Below are 16,534 nucleotides of genomic sequence, written 5' to 3'. Positions count from 1 at the left end.
CTCGGTAGCCTTGAAACCTTCCTATGGCAACGCCCCACCCATCTTGCGGCCAGCCGCCCCTTCAGTGCTGCTCCACCTGACTCACCCATTTAGCTGTCCGCCAGCCTCTCCAAACGAAATCTTCCACTCCCATCCCCTTTCCCTCCCTCCCACTCCCGGCAGGACTCTCGAAATTCCACCCATCGTTGCCCCACTGATTAGCACCTTCAGCGGCTTTGCGGAGCCCAGTCCACGCCAGAAGCTCTGCGCAAGCGTATTGGGCATGGGTAGGCACCTGCTGAATCCACGCTAAGGGAAAGTAGGCTGGCCTCTGAGACTTTGAAACTAGCATTTCAAGGGTGCTGTCTGTTACCGTGTTGACATCTTAGTAAGGTCAGTGCTGTATCCTTGAGATGGCAAGATGAGAAAACTGTCATATAGTCCGGTCTCAGAGGCAACCTCTTGCCACCCACGCCCCCCCTTCCGGGCCCCATGGAAACGGGGAAAAAATGCACCCAGAAGCAACTGTGAAGTGCGGCTCAGATTTTAATGACCTTAAGACTCCCCTGCACCTGGTTAAAATTAGATTTAGAGGACGCTAGAGCCAGGCCTATCATTCATGTCCAGTGCGTGTCTCTCCACATCAAGGCTTTGTGGCTATTCTGACAGTCTGTATTTCTCAAATGCAGTTGTTTGTCCTCAAAACAAAAACAACAAAACTGAAATCCTGCGTGTAACAGTTTCTGTCTGCCAGGCTGTGTACCGTGGTGGCATTTCCTTTTCTCATTTTTATTTTTTTCTTTCCTTCCTCTTCTTTCTCTCCGTTTCTATTTTTCTGGTCTTTATATGGATTACCACTAACACATATTACATTCAAGTGGATAAATGCTTCCATTTCCCTTTGGTAATCACACAAACTATTATTGGAAGTTGCTGCGCTTTAAAATAGTACAAATGTATTTCATATTTCTGTTTCTTATGAACCTATGAAAATTTCCCCTCGCATTATCCACTCATTGTTCTGAGTTTTTTTTTTTTCCAAGCAATTTCCCATTTTGTTAGTTTCATGTTTTATAACTACAGAGCACAATTAACAGGAATTCATCTCAGGTGTAAGAGTACTGATTGCTTTTTCCTTCGGCTTGACCCAACTCTGATTTCTTCCTGATTGTCTCTGACCTCCCCATTCTTAAAAAATTTACATTAGAAATCTTTCAATTTTAAATAGTCCTCTGTCTCTTAAGATGTTCTTGTCCTGGTCTCTTATCACTTCTATAACCCAGAACCTTATCAAGGATCAGTGTGCCATGCCTTCGAAATATAACACCCAGAAATAGTTAGCATTTCTGGTTCCCCATTTCTGTAGAAGCCTGGATGATTAAATTCTCTTAAGTGCCTGTCAGCAGATGCAGGTGGTCCAAGGGCATGAAACATACGGTTTAGTAAGATCTCCAGCTCTTTTTCAATGGGTCATGCCATTAGGGAAGGTTAATCTTGGTTGTAGGCATGTCTGAGACAGTTGATATAGGAAGATCCAGCCCTCTGAAGGTGGCAGAACCGTGTCTGGGCAGGAGAGCCTGGGTTGTGTAAGAAAATATCTGAATCTCTGCCCCAGAACAAGCTAGTAAACAGTGTTCCTCCTTGGCGTCTGCCTCAAGCCTTGGCTTCCCTGGATGATGAACCATAAGCTATAATAGTACATAAACCCTTTCTTTCCCATGTTGGTTTTAGCCAATGTTTTATTATAGCAATAGAAAGCAAACTAACATAGTAATTTAAAGATGTAAAATCGCTCCTGCCCTTTAGTGCAATGCACTTTAGTTCTGTCTCCATCTTAATGTAAAAAAATTCCTGGTTTGTTTAATTCTATTACATTGTTTCTTTTATATCAGTTTGTTAATTGATTTATTTTAATTAAAATGCATTACTTATTTCCAATTTTCTGAGGAACTGCCAGAGTGATTTCTAGAGTAGTTGTACAAGTTTGCAATCCCATCAGCAGTGGAGTGTTCCTCTTTCTCCACATCCTCTCCTGCGTGTACTGTTGCTTGAGTTTTTGATCTTAGCCATTCCATTTGGTATAAGGTGGAATCTTGGGGTCATTTTCGATTTGCATTTCCCTGATGACTAAGGACTTTGAACCTTTCTTCAAGTGCTTCTTGGCCGTTTGAGATTCCTTTATTGTGATATTTCTGTTGAGGTCTGTAACCCATTTTTAAACTGGGTAATTTGGTTTTCTGGAGAACTTCTTGAGTTCCTTATATATTTTGGATATTTGCCTGATATTGAGTGTTGGCTTAATGAAGGATTTTTTTTTCCTCAATCTGTGGGTTGCTGATTTTTCTATTGAGTGTCTTTTACCTTATAGAATCTTTTCAGTTTCATGAGGTCCCATTTATCAATTGTTGATCTTAGAGCCTGAGCCATTGGTGTTCTGTCCGGTGAGCTTCCTGTGCCAATGTGTATGAGGCTCTTCCCCGCTCTCTCTTACATTAGATGCAGTGGATCTGCTTTTATGCTGAGGTCCTTGATCCACTTGCACTTGAGTTTTGTGCAAGGTGACAAATATGGATCTCTTTTCATTGTTCTACATGTGGACTGCCAGCGAGATCAGAACCATTGACTGAAGATGCTTTCTTTCTACCATTGTATGTTTTGGCTTCTTTGTCAAAGATCAAGTGTCCATAGGTGTGGGTTTATTTCTGGGTCTTCAATTCTATTCCATGGATCTACCTGTCTGTCCCTGTACCAGTGCCGTTTGGTCTTTATGACTATTGCTTTGAAATATAGCTTGAGGTCACGGATGGTGACAGATACAGATACTTAACACCCAACCACTGGACTGAAGTTGGGGACTCTTATGCTTGAATTAGGGGAAGGGTTGAAGAAGCTAAAGGGGAGGGAAACCCCATAGGAAGACCAGCAGTCTCAACTAACTCGGACCCCAGGAAGCTCCCAGAGCTACCAGATGGCTCACAGAGCCACCATCCAGGCAGCAAACATGGGCTGATCCGAGGCCCCTGGCACATATATAGCATGGACCGGCCTCAGTATGAGAAGATGTGCCTAATCCTAGAGAAACTTGTGGCCCCAAAAAAGGGGGAGGTCTGGTGTGGGGGAGCAGTCCCTTGGAGGCAAGGGAGAGGAGGAATGGATGAGAGGACTGTAGGAGGGGGGACTTGGAGGTTAGGCAATGGCTGGAATGTAAACAAAACAATTTTTTAAAATGCATTACATAAAATGGAGAAAAAAACTATTTGCAATGCAAAGTGTCTCTATTCTCAACCCTCTCATTCCCTAGAGATGGGAACTGCTCACGGGCGTATTCTATGGCAGTTTTGTGGTAAAAAAAACTTGGGAAAGCTTTCTGTGAATCCATATGCTTATTATCTAGGAAAATACTGATGCGCCAGGGTAGAAGCTGGTTAGGTCCTCTATCAGCTGTTAGCTAACATGGGGCATTCCCTATCTGTGACACAAGCCCATTGTGTGCCCAGTGCCCTAGTTGTGAACCAAGACCACTGTGTGCCCAGTGTTCCCATTAACACAACTGCTTCATTCTCTGTGTTGGTCAACTTCACAGTAGCTAGAGACATCTTAGAAGAGGTAACTGCAATTGAGAAAATGCTTATACCAGATTGCCCTTAGGCAAGTCTGTACGGGATTTTCATGACTGATGATGAATGTGAGAGAGCCTAGCCCACTGTGTGTGGTACTACCTCTAGACACATGGTCCCGGGTGTTTTACAAAAGCAGACTGACCAAGCCAAGAGGAGCAAGTTAGCAAGCAGCACTGCTCCATGGCCCCTGTTTCAGTTCAGACCCCCAGGTTCCTGCTTTGTGTTCCTGTTCTGACTTCTTCTGTCCTAGAGTGTAACCTGAAGGTTGTAAACTGAAATAATCTTCCTTCCCAAGTTGCTTTGGGTCATGTGTTTATCACAGCAATAGGAAGCAGACTAAGATATTTCCCAACTTTGAGAGTAGTTAAAACTTGCATTTGATGTTGTTTGCTATTCTAAGCTTAAGAATGCTGGCTTTAGAAATGTGATGTATTAATCTTTTCTGTAGGAGAAAATGCAGGCATCAGCTGGCAGCCAGCCAGCCTGGCACACTGAGCTTCTAACTAAGAAGAATGGCACAATATGCTCCTGTATTTTCCCCAAAATCAGAACACTGAATTCTGAAGTAGGACTGAGTAGCAAATAGCTAGCCAGTTGACCAGTCTGCACTCTTGCCGGCTCCTTTCTATGTGCTGCTTCTCCACAGAGAGGTATTAGCACTCACTGTCTAATCTGAGGTAATGTGCTGAGCAATCACAGTCGATAGGCTTCCACGGTGTAAGTAGTCGTTCACCTGCATTAAAGCAGACAATGTTCTCTGTCTCTGAAGTGGTTCATCTCCACATCCTTTACAGACCTCTTTGTCTGTTGGTGGATGTCCCAGAGTTGGCTGCAATGCTAGTTTTTAGTTAGTTTTAATGAACTATAAACATTAGCATTCTGAGTAGTGCATCTCATTGTAGCCATTCTCTACATACTTGTCATTATTCTTTGTTCTCATCCATCCCTTCTACCCTCCCCTGGATTCCTTCGTTAGTTGTATTCTGTTGCTTTCCTTAGCCCATGAGCTCTACATTCTTGAAAGCATCCCTTTGAAACATATATTCAGTAACCAATCTTGATAATTACAGTTGATTCCTTGCTTGTGTCCACAAGGTAACTAAGAACCCGTTGTCTCTACTTTGCTTTGTCTGTGCTTTAGCTGTACACACAGAGAAAATTCTTTCATCTTTCCCCTTGAACCACTGTGAAAGTCAAAACATCCCAAACCAGAATACTCAATAATCCATGACTGAGAGATTTTCAGTTTAACAATGTAGTGATTCACCTTGTAGGATCAGAATTGAGTCAGTGGGTCAGTGATGGACCTTGATCTAGATTGCTTAATTATGTTTACCGTTTGCCTTCTATTTAAACCCAAGTCTCATGTTAGTACTCCAGAGACAGCTATAATGGCATCTCTGCCATTTGTAGCCATTAATCGGACCATTTGTTTGTCCCTCTTCCTGGCTCAGCCATTTGTCTAACTATCCTTGCTCTGCTTCTCACTGTATTCCTCTCTTCAGTTGGTGTTGTCAGGATGAGTGGCTGTGTTAGGGTTTCTATTGCTTTGAAAAGACACCATGACCACAGCAACTGTTATAAAAGAAAACATTTCCTTGGAGCAGGCTTACATTTCAGAAGTTCCGTCCATTGTCATTTAAACATGATAGCATTCAGGCAGGCGCGGTGCTGGAGAGGTAGTTGAGGGTTCTACATCTAAATCCACAGGCAGCAGGAAGAGACAGTGTGCTACTTGGCCTGGTTTGAGCTTCTGAAACGTCAAAGGCCACCCAACCAGTGACACATTTCCTCCAACAGGGCCACATCTATTCCAACATGGCCGTACCTTCAGTAATTCACTCCCTATAAGTCTAGGGGACCGTTATTCAAACCACCGTAACGGTGAAGTATAGCTTGCAGGTACTCTCGGGACTTAGGTTCTCCATAAAATTTCCTACAAAAATTTTTCTCTACTTGATTGCATCTCTCTCTTCTGGTAGCATTTATAAAGCTATAACAATCATATATTTTACAAGTTGAGGAAAATTTCCTCTTCTTCATGGTCCCTGGTATCATCCTTTGGTCAGATTGTATAGCTGGTTGCTATAGTTAATTTGAAAGGAAACGTTGTCTTGTACTATTTTAAAATTACTGTTGCTTTTTCTTCTCTCTTCATTTGGAATTCTAGTATTGTATTTAATCTTCACTGTTAGCTGTGGTGTGTGTGTGTGTGTGTGTGTGTGTGTGTGTGTTCACCTATATGGATGCATTTAAAGTTTAGGGCATCTTTCTGAATTTCTTCTCCACAATACATACATACATACATACATACATACATACACACACACACACACACACACACACACACACACACACACACATGAGATAGGATCTCAACCATTAAACCTAGCGACCACCCTTTCAGCCAGACTGAATGGTTCTCTTCATTCCTATCTTCATCTCTCAGCATTTTGTAATGCCCCCTCTGCCTCCTCCTCTTTCCCCTCCTCCTATTTTCTTTCCTCTTTTCACTGTTTTTAGACATTTGATTTTGAAGTCATCTGAGCACATTTATATTTAAGATCCTTGGGCACTTAACTTTTTACCTAAAAATGTTTGTAAATGGGCCCAAAACAGCACATCTCAGCTCTCCTGATCTGGTCTCAAGGCAGTAGCTATTTTCTCAGTCTTTATCTTTGCTTTACTTTGGATAATTTCTGAAGCTTTATTTGTTCCATCTTTGATTTCATCAGCTTATGGTTTTGTCTGTATGATAACTTCTTTTAGTAAAATTTTAAATTTTAACAGTTCTGCGTATTTCTTTTAGATATCTTTTATTTCCCTTGTGTCCATGTTCCACTCTTCTCACTGAATTCTTAAGTGTCCATAGGTGAAGCATTTAGAGAATGCTTAAATTATACCTAATCTATTTCTTTTCATATTTGTGTCTGTGAGACTCTATTTCCCCAAGATCTGTACAACCCCGTGCTGCACTGAGACCCTGGTAGTATTTCAGCCATGGAATGTGGTGAGTGTTGTGCTTGGAACTTGGTACCTTCCTTTTTAGTGTGACTTTTTGCTCTGGTGGGCAGTTATATATGAGAAAGTATTGGTGTAGGACCCCATCTCACTCGTGATTTCATCTAAAAGCCCTTGTTATTAACAGTCTGCAAAATACTCATTTTTGTCTTAACTCTCTTAAGAGGGAGTGATTATAACCATAACATTATCACAAACACTGTTGTAATAAAACAAATTCTATTGTTTTATTATATTGTAATAAAAATATTACTAGTTGGGGTGGTTAATCTTTCTCTAATTTATAAGTTCATCTTATCATATATGTGTGTATACAGAGAAAATCATAAACTTTGTAGCCTCAGTACACAGTGCACTTCTAGATGTCTGTTGAGATCGTGCAGGGAGTCTGTACTGGGAAGTGGTCCTGGTGAGTTCCAAACGTCTCGTTAAGCTTCCAAGACCTGGTCTTGCAGAGCTGCGTATTTGGGAGTCATTTCCTGCTCTCATTCGACGTCTCGATTGCTAGCTAAATGCCCTGTATGATCAACAAGGACTGTGCGTCCTGGCTGGTAGGTGAGCATCGGGATTGTTGACCTCTATAGACTGACCTTCATCAAGAAGACAGAGTAAAGAAAAACTTGAGTCAAGCAGTCGAAGATTGTAATTGTCTGCCTACTTGTCCCTTCTTTGGAGTGCTTCCCTACAACACCAGCTAAAACAGACGTCCTGGCTTCTTTTTCTTTTCCTCAACTCAGGAAAGTGCTGAGCTCTGCTGCGGCTCCCTGTCCTGCCTTGTAGTGTAGTGTGGAGCCTCCTTCTGTATTGGGCGCTTATTTTCATGCCTCGAAAACACAGGTCGTGCTTTGAATATTGGTCAGTTTCTAGAAAATAACTTTTAAATACTGCCTTTTGTCTATTTTCCCCCAGGCTCTATCAACCGTGGTTTCGTATAGTTCCATATAGTTTTAAAACAGAATTCTTAGCATCTTACGTTGCAGATCCCTTTGGAGACTGCAAATAACTAAGGATGGCTCCCACGTACTGAACAGTTGCCAACTGTTCTAGAAAACAAGCATTATTTCATTTCCAAGTTGGAAATCACTTACACAACATGGCATCATTTTACTGCAGCAGACACAATTATTATTTATTTTATATGTGAACAGATAATGTATTTCACTATTGGACTTTAAGTGGCAATTTTATTTATATCGCCCTTTATTTGCAGAATCAACCTAAATCTTTGTACCTCTAGAGCGAATGTTGTCCTACTATTCTCCTATTTTCAAAGCATATCTCCCAATATCTAAATAAGCCATACATTCAATTGCAAAAATGTAAACACAAATATACTTTCAAAACCTTTGCATATTATTTAAGACGCCAGTTTACTACAGAGGGTGAAAAACGCTGATAAGCCATGGTACCTAATAAAATTCAGAAGCCCAGAGCCTGAATGTGAAGTGCAAGCTCAGTGTTTATTTTGCAGAATGGCCACACATTCCTTTATTTTTCAGATGAAGTCAAGCCATGACCGGTTGGTCAATGTCAGAAGTCCACATATTTTGGTCTGGAGCCTGGTTTCTTCTAGAAGACTCCAGGCCTATGGCCACTATGAAGAAGTAGAACACACAATTAAAAAGAAAATGCAATTGAAATTCATGTAAGAAAAATTCGTATGAACGATCAATTATCTCCCTCTCAGGATTGAGGCCTTCCTAAGCAAACAGCATTACATACATCAGTCTTTAAGAGCAGCAATGACATCTTGTAGTCTATGAATCAGCCACTATATACATCCAGAAAATTAGTCTTCATTGATTAAAAGAGAGCTGGACCAGTGAGATGGCTCAGCAGATAAAGGCACTTGCTAATAAGCCTGTCTTTATGCATTTGATTACTGTAACACACATGAGGTAAGACAGAACCAACTTCTATAAGGTTATATATTTATACTTTGGCATACACAAGCTCATACAAAGACATATACTCCACAATAAACAAACCAATGTAAGTTTTAAGTTTTCAACTGGATAATGAAGGAATAAACATGTGGCAGAATCTTGACAGCACATTTCTAAGAAAAAGGAACCACCACTTCTAGGAGCTCCATGCTGGGTGGTTTCATGGACAATGGATAGAAATGGTGAAAGGTCAGAGTATCCCTCAGTTTTGAAGAAAGAATGGATATGCTGAATACATACAGATAGAATACAGAAACCATTATATTGCATGTAAAGTGCATGAAACTGATAAATAAAAATTTATTTAGGAAACATTCATTGCTTGAAAACAGCCAGGGCTTACCAGTCAGCAGAAAGAAAAATAGATGAAAAAAATTAGATTTTTCAACCTGAAGATAAATAATTCTGATATTGGAGGATTTCAGATAACCAGAAAACTGTCAAGTCAGAAGGCCATCAGACCTCTGCTGAGCCACAGAATGTGCAGTTTAATGCTGCTATAAGAGGCTCTTGTATGATAGCCTGTGTTGTGAAGTCATATAAATCCCAATAAAAATGTATCAACCAGAGATAGCTCAGGGTTAACAGTTTTAGCTCTTAGATTCCCAGTATCCATGTCAATGGCTCACCACTACCTGTAACCCCAGGGCATGCTATAGCCTTTCCTTAGCCTGTGAGGACTTAGAAACACATGCCATTCACTCACACATAAAAGATACATACGCATAAAAGTAAATATATATGTATATATGCTCTATATAAATTTTCATATACCCATATATGGATGTGTAAATATATACATATACATACATGTATGTATACTAAGGTATTATTAGTGTAGAGAATTTTCTAACATTTTAAGTGCTCAATTATAGGCTAAATAATTTTTGGAGGTTTTGTAACTCATTTTTTAAATAATGGAATCAAAGATCTAAATGAATAAGCTGGACAAAACAACAAGTAGACAATGTGGCTTCGAAGATCAAACTCCGTGTCATTATCAGGAGACAGTTTCTTAGTAAATGTAAACGATGGGAATTTCATGAGAGGAGTTTTCAGGGGTCTCTCCAGAATGGCATTCCAAATTTTTCCAGAGAAACTAAAAGAGCAGTCAGATGCATTAAAAAGGAGAATGTCAGTAGCATGCAAACACTGTTATTTCTATGAGAGCCACATACTTACCAGGATTCCTGGATCTGGAATCGGGGTAGGCCTTGCAAACCTTTTCCCTAATTTCCTCTTCTCTTTCTTTAGGTTTTGCATGTAATTGATACGTTTCTCCATAGACTTAAGAAAAATTGAAAAATAATAAAAAAAAAACAAAAACAAATAGAACCTCTCAGAACACATAAAGCCAACATGTGATTCATTTTTGGCTTGTTCAATTAAAATGATAGAGCAACTCAGTCTGTTTAGCTAGTGGAATAGAGGTGGGGGAAAAATCACAAAGCAAACCACCAGACTATTTCTTTTCAAACTGTTATTCACAGGTGGAGAAGAACCACACTATGGCCGCAGGAGTGCTGACATGGAGCTTTCCTACTTTTGATTCCCACATCAATAGTACGCACGTCTCTATAATCCCTGACTCATGGTCATGTATTTTCAATTTTATTTTTAAATATGATTTCATTAAAAATGTTCAGATGGGTTTTTCTTGTAGAAAACAGTTATTTAGTCTTTAGTCTGAGTGTGCCCTCTTTCACACTCAGCCTCTTATGTCACCAATGTATGGCATATGTGAGGACCAGTGGCCCATGGAATGAAAGCTGAATAAAGAGACATCACACAGTGCAGAGAGGCACCTGCTGATGGGAGAGTGAGTGTGATACTCTGTACACAGTGGGGCAGGCCCTCAGATCAATGAAGAGTTTGTTTCCCCGTGACCCAAACATCCCCCTCCAGTGGAAGTAAGCAGAAGGTCCTCTTGTGCGTGGGGTGGAGACCTGTACTCAAATGCTGTCAGTGCCACTGATCATTAAAGGACAGTGTTGAACAAAGCCAGTGTAGCAAACCAGAAAGAGGAACAATGAAGTATGCTTTGTCCCACGATAAAATATTAAGCAGCAATGAAAATAAGGAAACTAGTTACATACAGCATTCAAGACTAAGGAACCAACATTAAGAGTTGTGACTGATTTATAACATTCAAATTCAAGGAAGTGTCAGCAATGACACATGGCAACATATTGAAAAAAGTGGCTGGAAAATAGTATTTGAAATAATGTTTATGTTTTTGATCAATGCAGGGAGGTAAAATGGGGAGGTAGCCTCTAGGTGGATTTAGAAACACAGTGTTTCAAAGTCTTAAGTAAAAAAATCTGTTTTATTATTCTATTTTATAATTTATATATGCTGCACATGTTTTTATGTGCATATATGTCATACATACATACATACATACATATGTGTGTGTGCATGCGCACGCATGTGTGTGTATGTCCAACATAAGGCCTATTATAGTAGTTTCAGGACCCCAGATGTCTGAGGGATGCATTGAGGAGGTGTCTGTTTAATGGTTGTCACACATGCAGGCATAAGTTAAAACGGTTGAAATAAAATTTACCTGCCTGGTAGAAACATCTGAAGGATACTGTCGTCGTGGTCCTTCCTACATAGTAAGTTAAGAACACACACAAGGTCAAGATTACGTGGAAAGGAAAGTCTGTGTCTTTAAAGTCTATTACAGCTATCAGTGCAGGCAAGAGGCTGGTCAGGAGAAAGCACAGTCAAACATTACTGCAAGAGGACAGAGATTGGACTTTGAGCCACATTACAGGGGGCAGGCAGAGTGCTGTGGTCATTCCAGAAAGAAAAGATGTACAAAAACTGAAAAAGTGTCACAATTCACTCGACAATTAATTTTCATCTGCCAACTGGTGCCCATGCGGAAGCAGGTATAGTTTTTAAATCCAGGAAACTGGAGCAGTTGAAGTCACGAAGCACAAGTAAGCATGGCTGTTCATTTATGGGTCCCCACCTCTCTCGCTCATAAAGTATCTCTTAAATACTTCTCTTCCCAACTTTAATCCAACTATAAGCTTGAACCTGAAAGTAAGTCTCCACTCCATGTCTCAGCATCTAGAGCTTGACTGAACCCATGTCCCCCATTTCTGCAGTTCCTACCCAGCCCTCTAGGGTGAGCCAGGTGAGCCAAAATTGATAGCTATGTCCAACTGGAACAAGCACCGTGGTCGTGGTCCCTTTTCCTCCTCAGTGGTCTTCCCACCAGCCTAGGATCCAGTCTGTTCACACAAGATTTCTAAATCCCAGTCCCCAAGTTGAAACCTTGGATGGCTGAAGCGGACTACGTGGGGTTGCAAGCTTTAGGCAGAGTTGGCCAGAATATAGTGAAAGACCTCAGAGAACTCACGGCGTAGACTTGTGCCGGCTCCTCATCCCTGCCTCGAAGGCACATGCTGCAGAGCTCTACGGTGCCCTAGGCACCCTACTGCCTAAAGGGCCATCTGCTGCCACTCGTGTACCTCAGGCTCTGACCCTCCCAACCATCACAATTCTCTTTATTTTATCAGATTGAGCCCCGCCCTTCCCCTAACTCCAGTATCCAGGAGGCTGAGACACACTTGGCTTTCTACAAAACCTTAGGCCGCTGTTCTTCCCTGTACACTGTGCCGCGCACTCCAAAGCTACACACACCACCTGCCTGTTTTGTAGGAGAGCCCCTCGTTGGTGCATCTAACTCAGAATCCCTGTTTGTCTCTTCAGTCTCTTTGCTGTTCTAATTCTATATTCATTCCCCTCATTTCTTCCCATCATGATTTCCAGTTGGACTAGCCCAGCTCTCTACCTTCCTACCCTCTGGGACTTTGAGTGGGAAATAGGCAGAGCTCGGGGAGGGGGTTGAATATGGCTGTGTTATACTCAGCCTTTCTGCTAAAGCAAGTCTTCAGAACAGCTCTGCATTTCTGTCGTGATAGGCATTCCCTATTAACGCTAAGCAGACTTCTCCCCAAACAGTTCATTCTACTTTGCTTTTTAGTTGCCAGGGTAAGCATGGTTTGGTGGTGTGAATGAGAATGGCCTCCCATAGGCTTGGATGTTTGCATCCTTAGTCACCGGCTGATGAGCTGATTAGGGATGCCGAGGGGATGTGGCCTTGTTGGAGTCTGTCACTTGGTGTCTTAGGGTTAGTATTGCTGTGATGGAACACCGTGACCAAAAGGCAAGTTAGAGAGGAAAAGGTTTATTTGGTATGCACTTACACATTGAAGGAAGTCCATCATTTAATTTAAGGAGCCACAGCAGGAACTTAAGCAGGGCAGGAACCAGGAAGCAAGAGCTGATGCGGACGCCATGGAAGAGTACAGCTTATTGGCTGGTTCATGATGTGTCTAAGTAAGCTCACCTTTCTTTCTTACCACCAGCCCAGGGATAGCATCACCCACAATGGGCTGGGTCCGCTCCCACGAATCACTAAGAAAATTCCTTACAGATGGATCCTGTGGAGGCGTTTCCTCAATTGACACCTTTCAGATGACTCCGGCTAGTGTAAAATTGACACAAAACTAAGTAGTACAACTGTGGGTGGGCTTTGAGGTTTCCATCTTCTGAGATCTTCAGTTTCTTTCTTCTTCGGGGACTTGAAGTTCGTGTCATACAGATGTTTCACTTGCAACATATTTTATATCATTTGTGACTATTGTGGAGGATTTCCTTTTGAGGAACTGCTAGATTGATTTCCAGAGTGCTTGTACCAGTTTGTAATCCTACCAGCAGTGGAAGAGTGCTCCTCTTTCTCTACATCCTCACCAACATGTGTTGTCACTTGAATTTTTGCTATTCTGATTCATGTAATATGGAATCCCAGAGTCATCTTAATTTGCATTTTCCTGATGACTATCACTGTTGAACATTTCAAGTGTGTCCCTGCCATTTGAGATTCCTCTGTTGAGAATTCTCTGAAAAGCTTCCCTTTTTCTCTGAAAAGCTTCCCTTTTTCTTTCTCAGCCTGCTTATCACTTGTATACAGGAAGGCTACTGATTGTCTGGGTTAGTTTTATATCCAGCCACTTTGCTGAAGTTTTATTGCTTGGGGTTTTTTTTAATGAGTACTTCTATTTCCTTAGGGATTATGGGACTGTTTATATAGTTTACCTGATCTTGATTTAACTTTGGTACATGGTATCTGTCTCGAAAGTCATCTATTTTATCTAGATTTTCCAGTGTTAGCAAGTATTTGTCTTTGTGATAAGATCTGATGATTTTTTTTAAATTTCCTTAGTTTCCATTGTTATGTTTCCATTTTCACTTCCGAATTTGGTAATTTGGATACCGTCTCTGTGCCTTTTAGTTAGTCTGGCTAAGGGTGTATCTATCTTGTTGATTTTCTCAAGGAACCAGCTCTGGATTTTGTTGATTCTTTGTATTATTTTCTTTGTTTATAATTTTTGTCCATGAGTTTGACTATTTCCTGCTCTCTACTCCTCTTGGGTGTGTTTCCTTCTTTTTGTTCTAGACCTTTGATGTGTGCAGTTATGTTGCTAGTATATGATCTTTCCAATATCTTTGAAGACACTTAGTGCTATGAATTTTCCTCTTACACTGCTTTTATTGTATTCCATAAGTTTGGGTATGTTGTGTATTCATTTTTATTGAATTGTAGAAAGTCTTCAATTTCTTTATTTCTTCCCTGACCAAATTATTATTGAGTAGAGAGTTGTTCAATTTTTATGAGTATGTGGACTTCCTGTTGCTTTGGTTGTTATTGAAGTCTAGCCTTAGTCTGTGGTGATCTGATAGAATTCATGGGATCGTTTCAATCTTCTTGTATCTCTTAAGGCTTGTTTTATGTCTGATTACACAGTCAATTTTAGAGAAGGTTCTATGAGGTGCTGAGAAGAAAGTATATTTTTTGTTTTGGGGTGAAATGTTCTGAAGATATCTGTTAAATCCATTCGGTTCATAACTTCTGTAAGTTTCACTGTGTCTCTGTTTAATTTCTGTTTCAATGACCTGTCCATTGGTAAGAGTAGGGTCTTGAAATCTCCCACAATTATTGTGTGATATTCAATGTATGTTTTGAGCTTTAATAAAATTTATTTTATGAATGTGTGTGCCCTTGCATTGGGACATAGATGTTCAGAATTGAGACTTTGTCTTGATGGATATTTCCTTTGATGAGTATGAAGTGTCCTTTCCCCATCTCTTTTGATTATTTTTGGTCTATTTTATTGGATATTAGAATGGCTATTCCACCTCGGTTTTTTGTTTGTTTGTTTGTTTGTTTTTGTTTTGATTGTTTTATTTTTGGTGACTGTTTGCTTGGAGAACTTGTTACCAGACAGACCTTTACTCAGAGTTAGTATCTGCTTTTTCTGGTTAAGTATGTTAAGTATGTTTCTTGTATGCTGCAGAGTGATACATCCTGTTTATACATCCAGTCTGTTAGGCTGTATCTTTTTATTAGGGAATTGAGTCCATTGATGTTCAGAGATACTGATGACCAATGATAATTCCTGTTATTTTGTTGTTGTTGTTGGAGGTGGTGGTATTGTGTGTGTTTGTGATTCTCTTATTTTGGGTTTGTTGTGACATGATTAAGGTCTTGTGCTTTATTGGATGAAGTTACCTTCTTGTGTTAGAATTTTCCTTCTAGTATTTTCTGTAAGGCTGGATTAGTAGAAAGATATTCAAATTTTGTTTTGTCATGGAATATCTTAGTTTTTCTATGGTGATTGAGAGTTTTGCTGGTTATACTTTTCTGGACTGGTATCTGTGGTCTGTTGGGTCTGCATGACATCTTTCCAGATTTTCTGGCTTAGAGTATCTGTTGAGAAGTCACGTGTTATTTTGATAGGCCTCCTTTATATCTTACTTAGCCTTTTTCCCTTATAGCTTTTAATATTCTTTCTTTATTCTGTACATTTACTGTTTTGATTATTATGTGCTTAGAGGATTTTCTTTTCTCACCAAATCTATTTGGTATTCTGTAGGCTTCCTGTACATTTATGGCCATTTTGTTGTTGTTGTTGTTGTTGTTGTGTTGTTGTTGTTGTTGTTGTTGTTTAGGGAAGATTTCTTGTATGACTTCGTTGAAGGTGTTTTCTGGCACTTTGAATTGGGAATCTTCACCTTCTATTTCTCTTACTCTTACGTTTGGTATTTTCATTTTGTCCCAAATTTCCTGGATGTTTTGGGTTAGGAACTTTTTACATTTTGCATTTCTTTGACTAACATATCAATTTTTTCTCTTCCATCTCTTGTATTATGTTGGTGATGCTTGTATCTGTTGTTCCTGTTCTCTTTCCTAGGTTTTCTACCTCTCGGGTTGCCTCCATTTATGATTTTGTTTATTGTTTCTATTTCCATTTTTAGGTCTTTGACTGTTTTGTTCAATTTCTTCACCTGTTTGATTGTATTTTCCTGTATTTCTTTAAGGAATTTATTTATTCCTCTTTAAGGGCTTCTACTTGTTTGCCTGTGATCTCCTGTATTTCCTCCTTAAAGCCTGTATTATCTTCATGAGATGGGCGTTTAGATCAGAATCTTGCTCTTCAGCAAGATTTAGGGTATCTAGTGCTTGCTGTGGTAGGAGAACTGGGTTCTGATGGTGCCAAATTACATTGGCTTCTGTTGCTTTTGTTCCTGTGCCTGCCTTTCATCATCTGGTTATCTCTAGAGTGGACTGCCCTGGGTGTCTGAGATTGGAGCAGGACTCCTGGGAGGTAGGTAAAGCTGGGTGACCTAGTTTAGAGTAGGCCTCCTGGGAAGAAGGCAGTGATGTCTCTGCATAGAATGGGCCTCCTGTCTTCCTGGTTAGAGAAGGCTGCCTGTGTCCATATTTAGAGTAGTCCTTCTGTGTCTCTGGTTAGGGCAGACCTCCTGAGAGACAGGCTGTGAGGTTGGAGGAGAATGGGACTAGCAAACCAATCTGCCATGGGTGCAGGTGCAAGTTCAGACCAGAAGGACAATGGGGTTCCAGCAGAGTGGAATAGACCCCACATCTGC

At 40.5% G+C, this 16,534-nt stretch overlaps 1 protein-coding gene across 1 annotated transcript; it reads right to left on the bottom strand.

The window, feature by feature from the left end:
• Positions 1–8,061: 8,061 nt before the first annotated feature.
• Ccdc179 (coiled-coil domain containing 179) lies at positions 8,062–11,994 on the bottom strand. The gene is made up of 4 exons (XM_032896010.1): positions 11,940–11,994; positions 11,133–11,177; positions 9,749–9,853; positions 8,062–8,214 (listed from the first exon to the last, which is right to left on the bottom strand). Exons 1-4 carry the CDS (start codon positions 11,982–11,984, stop codon positions 8,206–8,208), a joined length of 204 nt encoding a protein of 67 aa, XP_032751901.1. The 5' UTR covers positions 11,985–11,994; the 3' UTR covers positions 8,062–8,205.
• Positions 11,995–16,534: the final 4,540 nt, after the last annotated feature.

This window comes from Rattus rattus, chromosome 2 (assembly GCF_011064425.1).
Source record: "Rattus rattus isolate New Zealand chromosome 2, Rrattus_CSIRO_v1, whole genome shotgun sequence".
Taxonomy (NCBI): Eukaryota; Metazoa; Chordata; class Mammalia; order Rodentia; family Muridae; genus Rattus; species Rattus rattus.
Note: the sequence above shows the minus strand (reverse complement) of the source record. Positions and strands in the feature narration are given on the sequence as shown.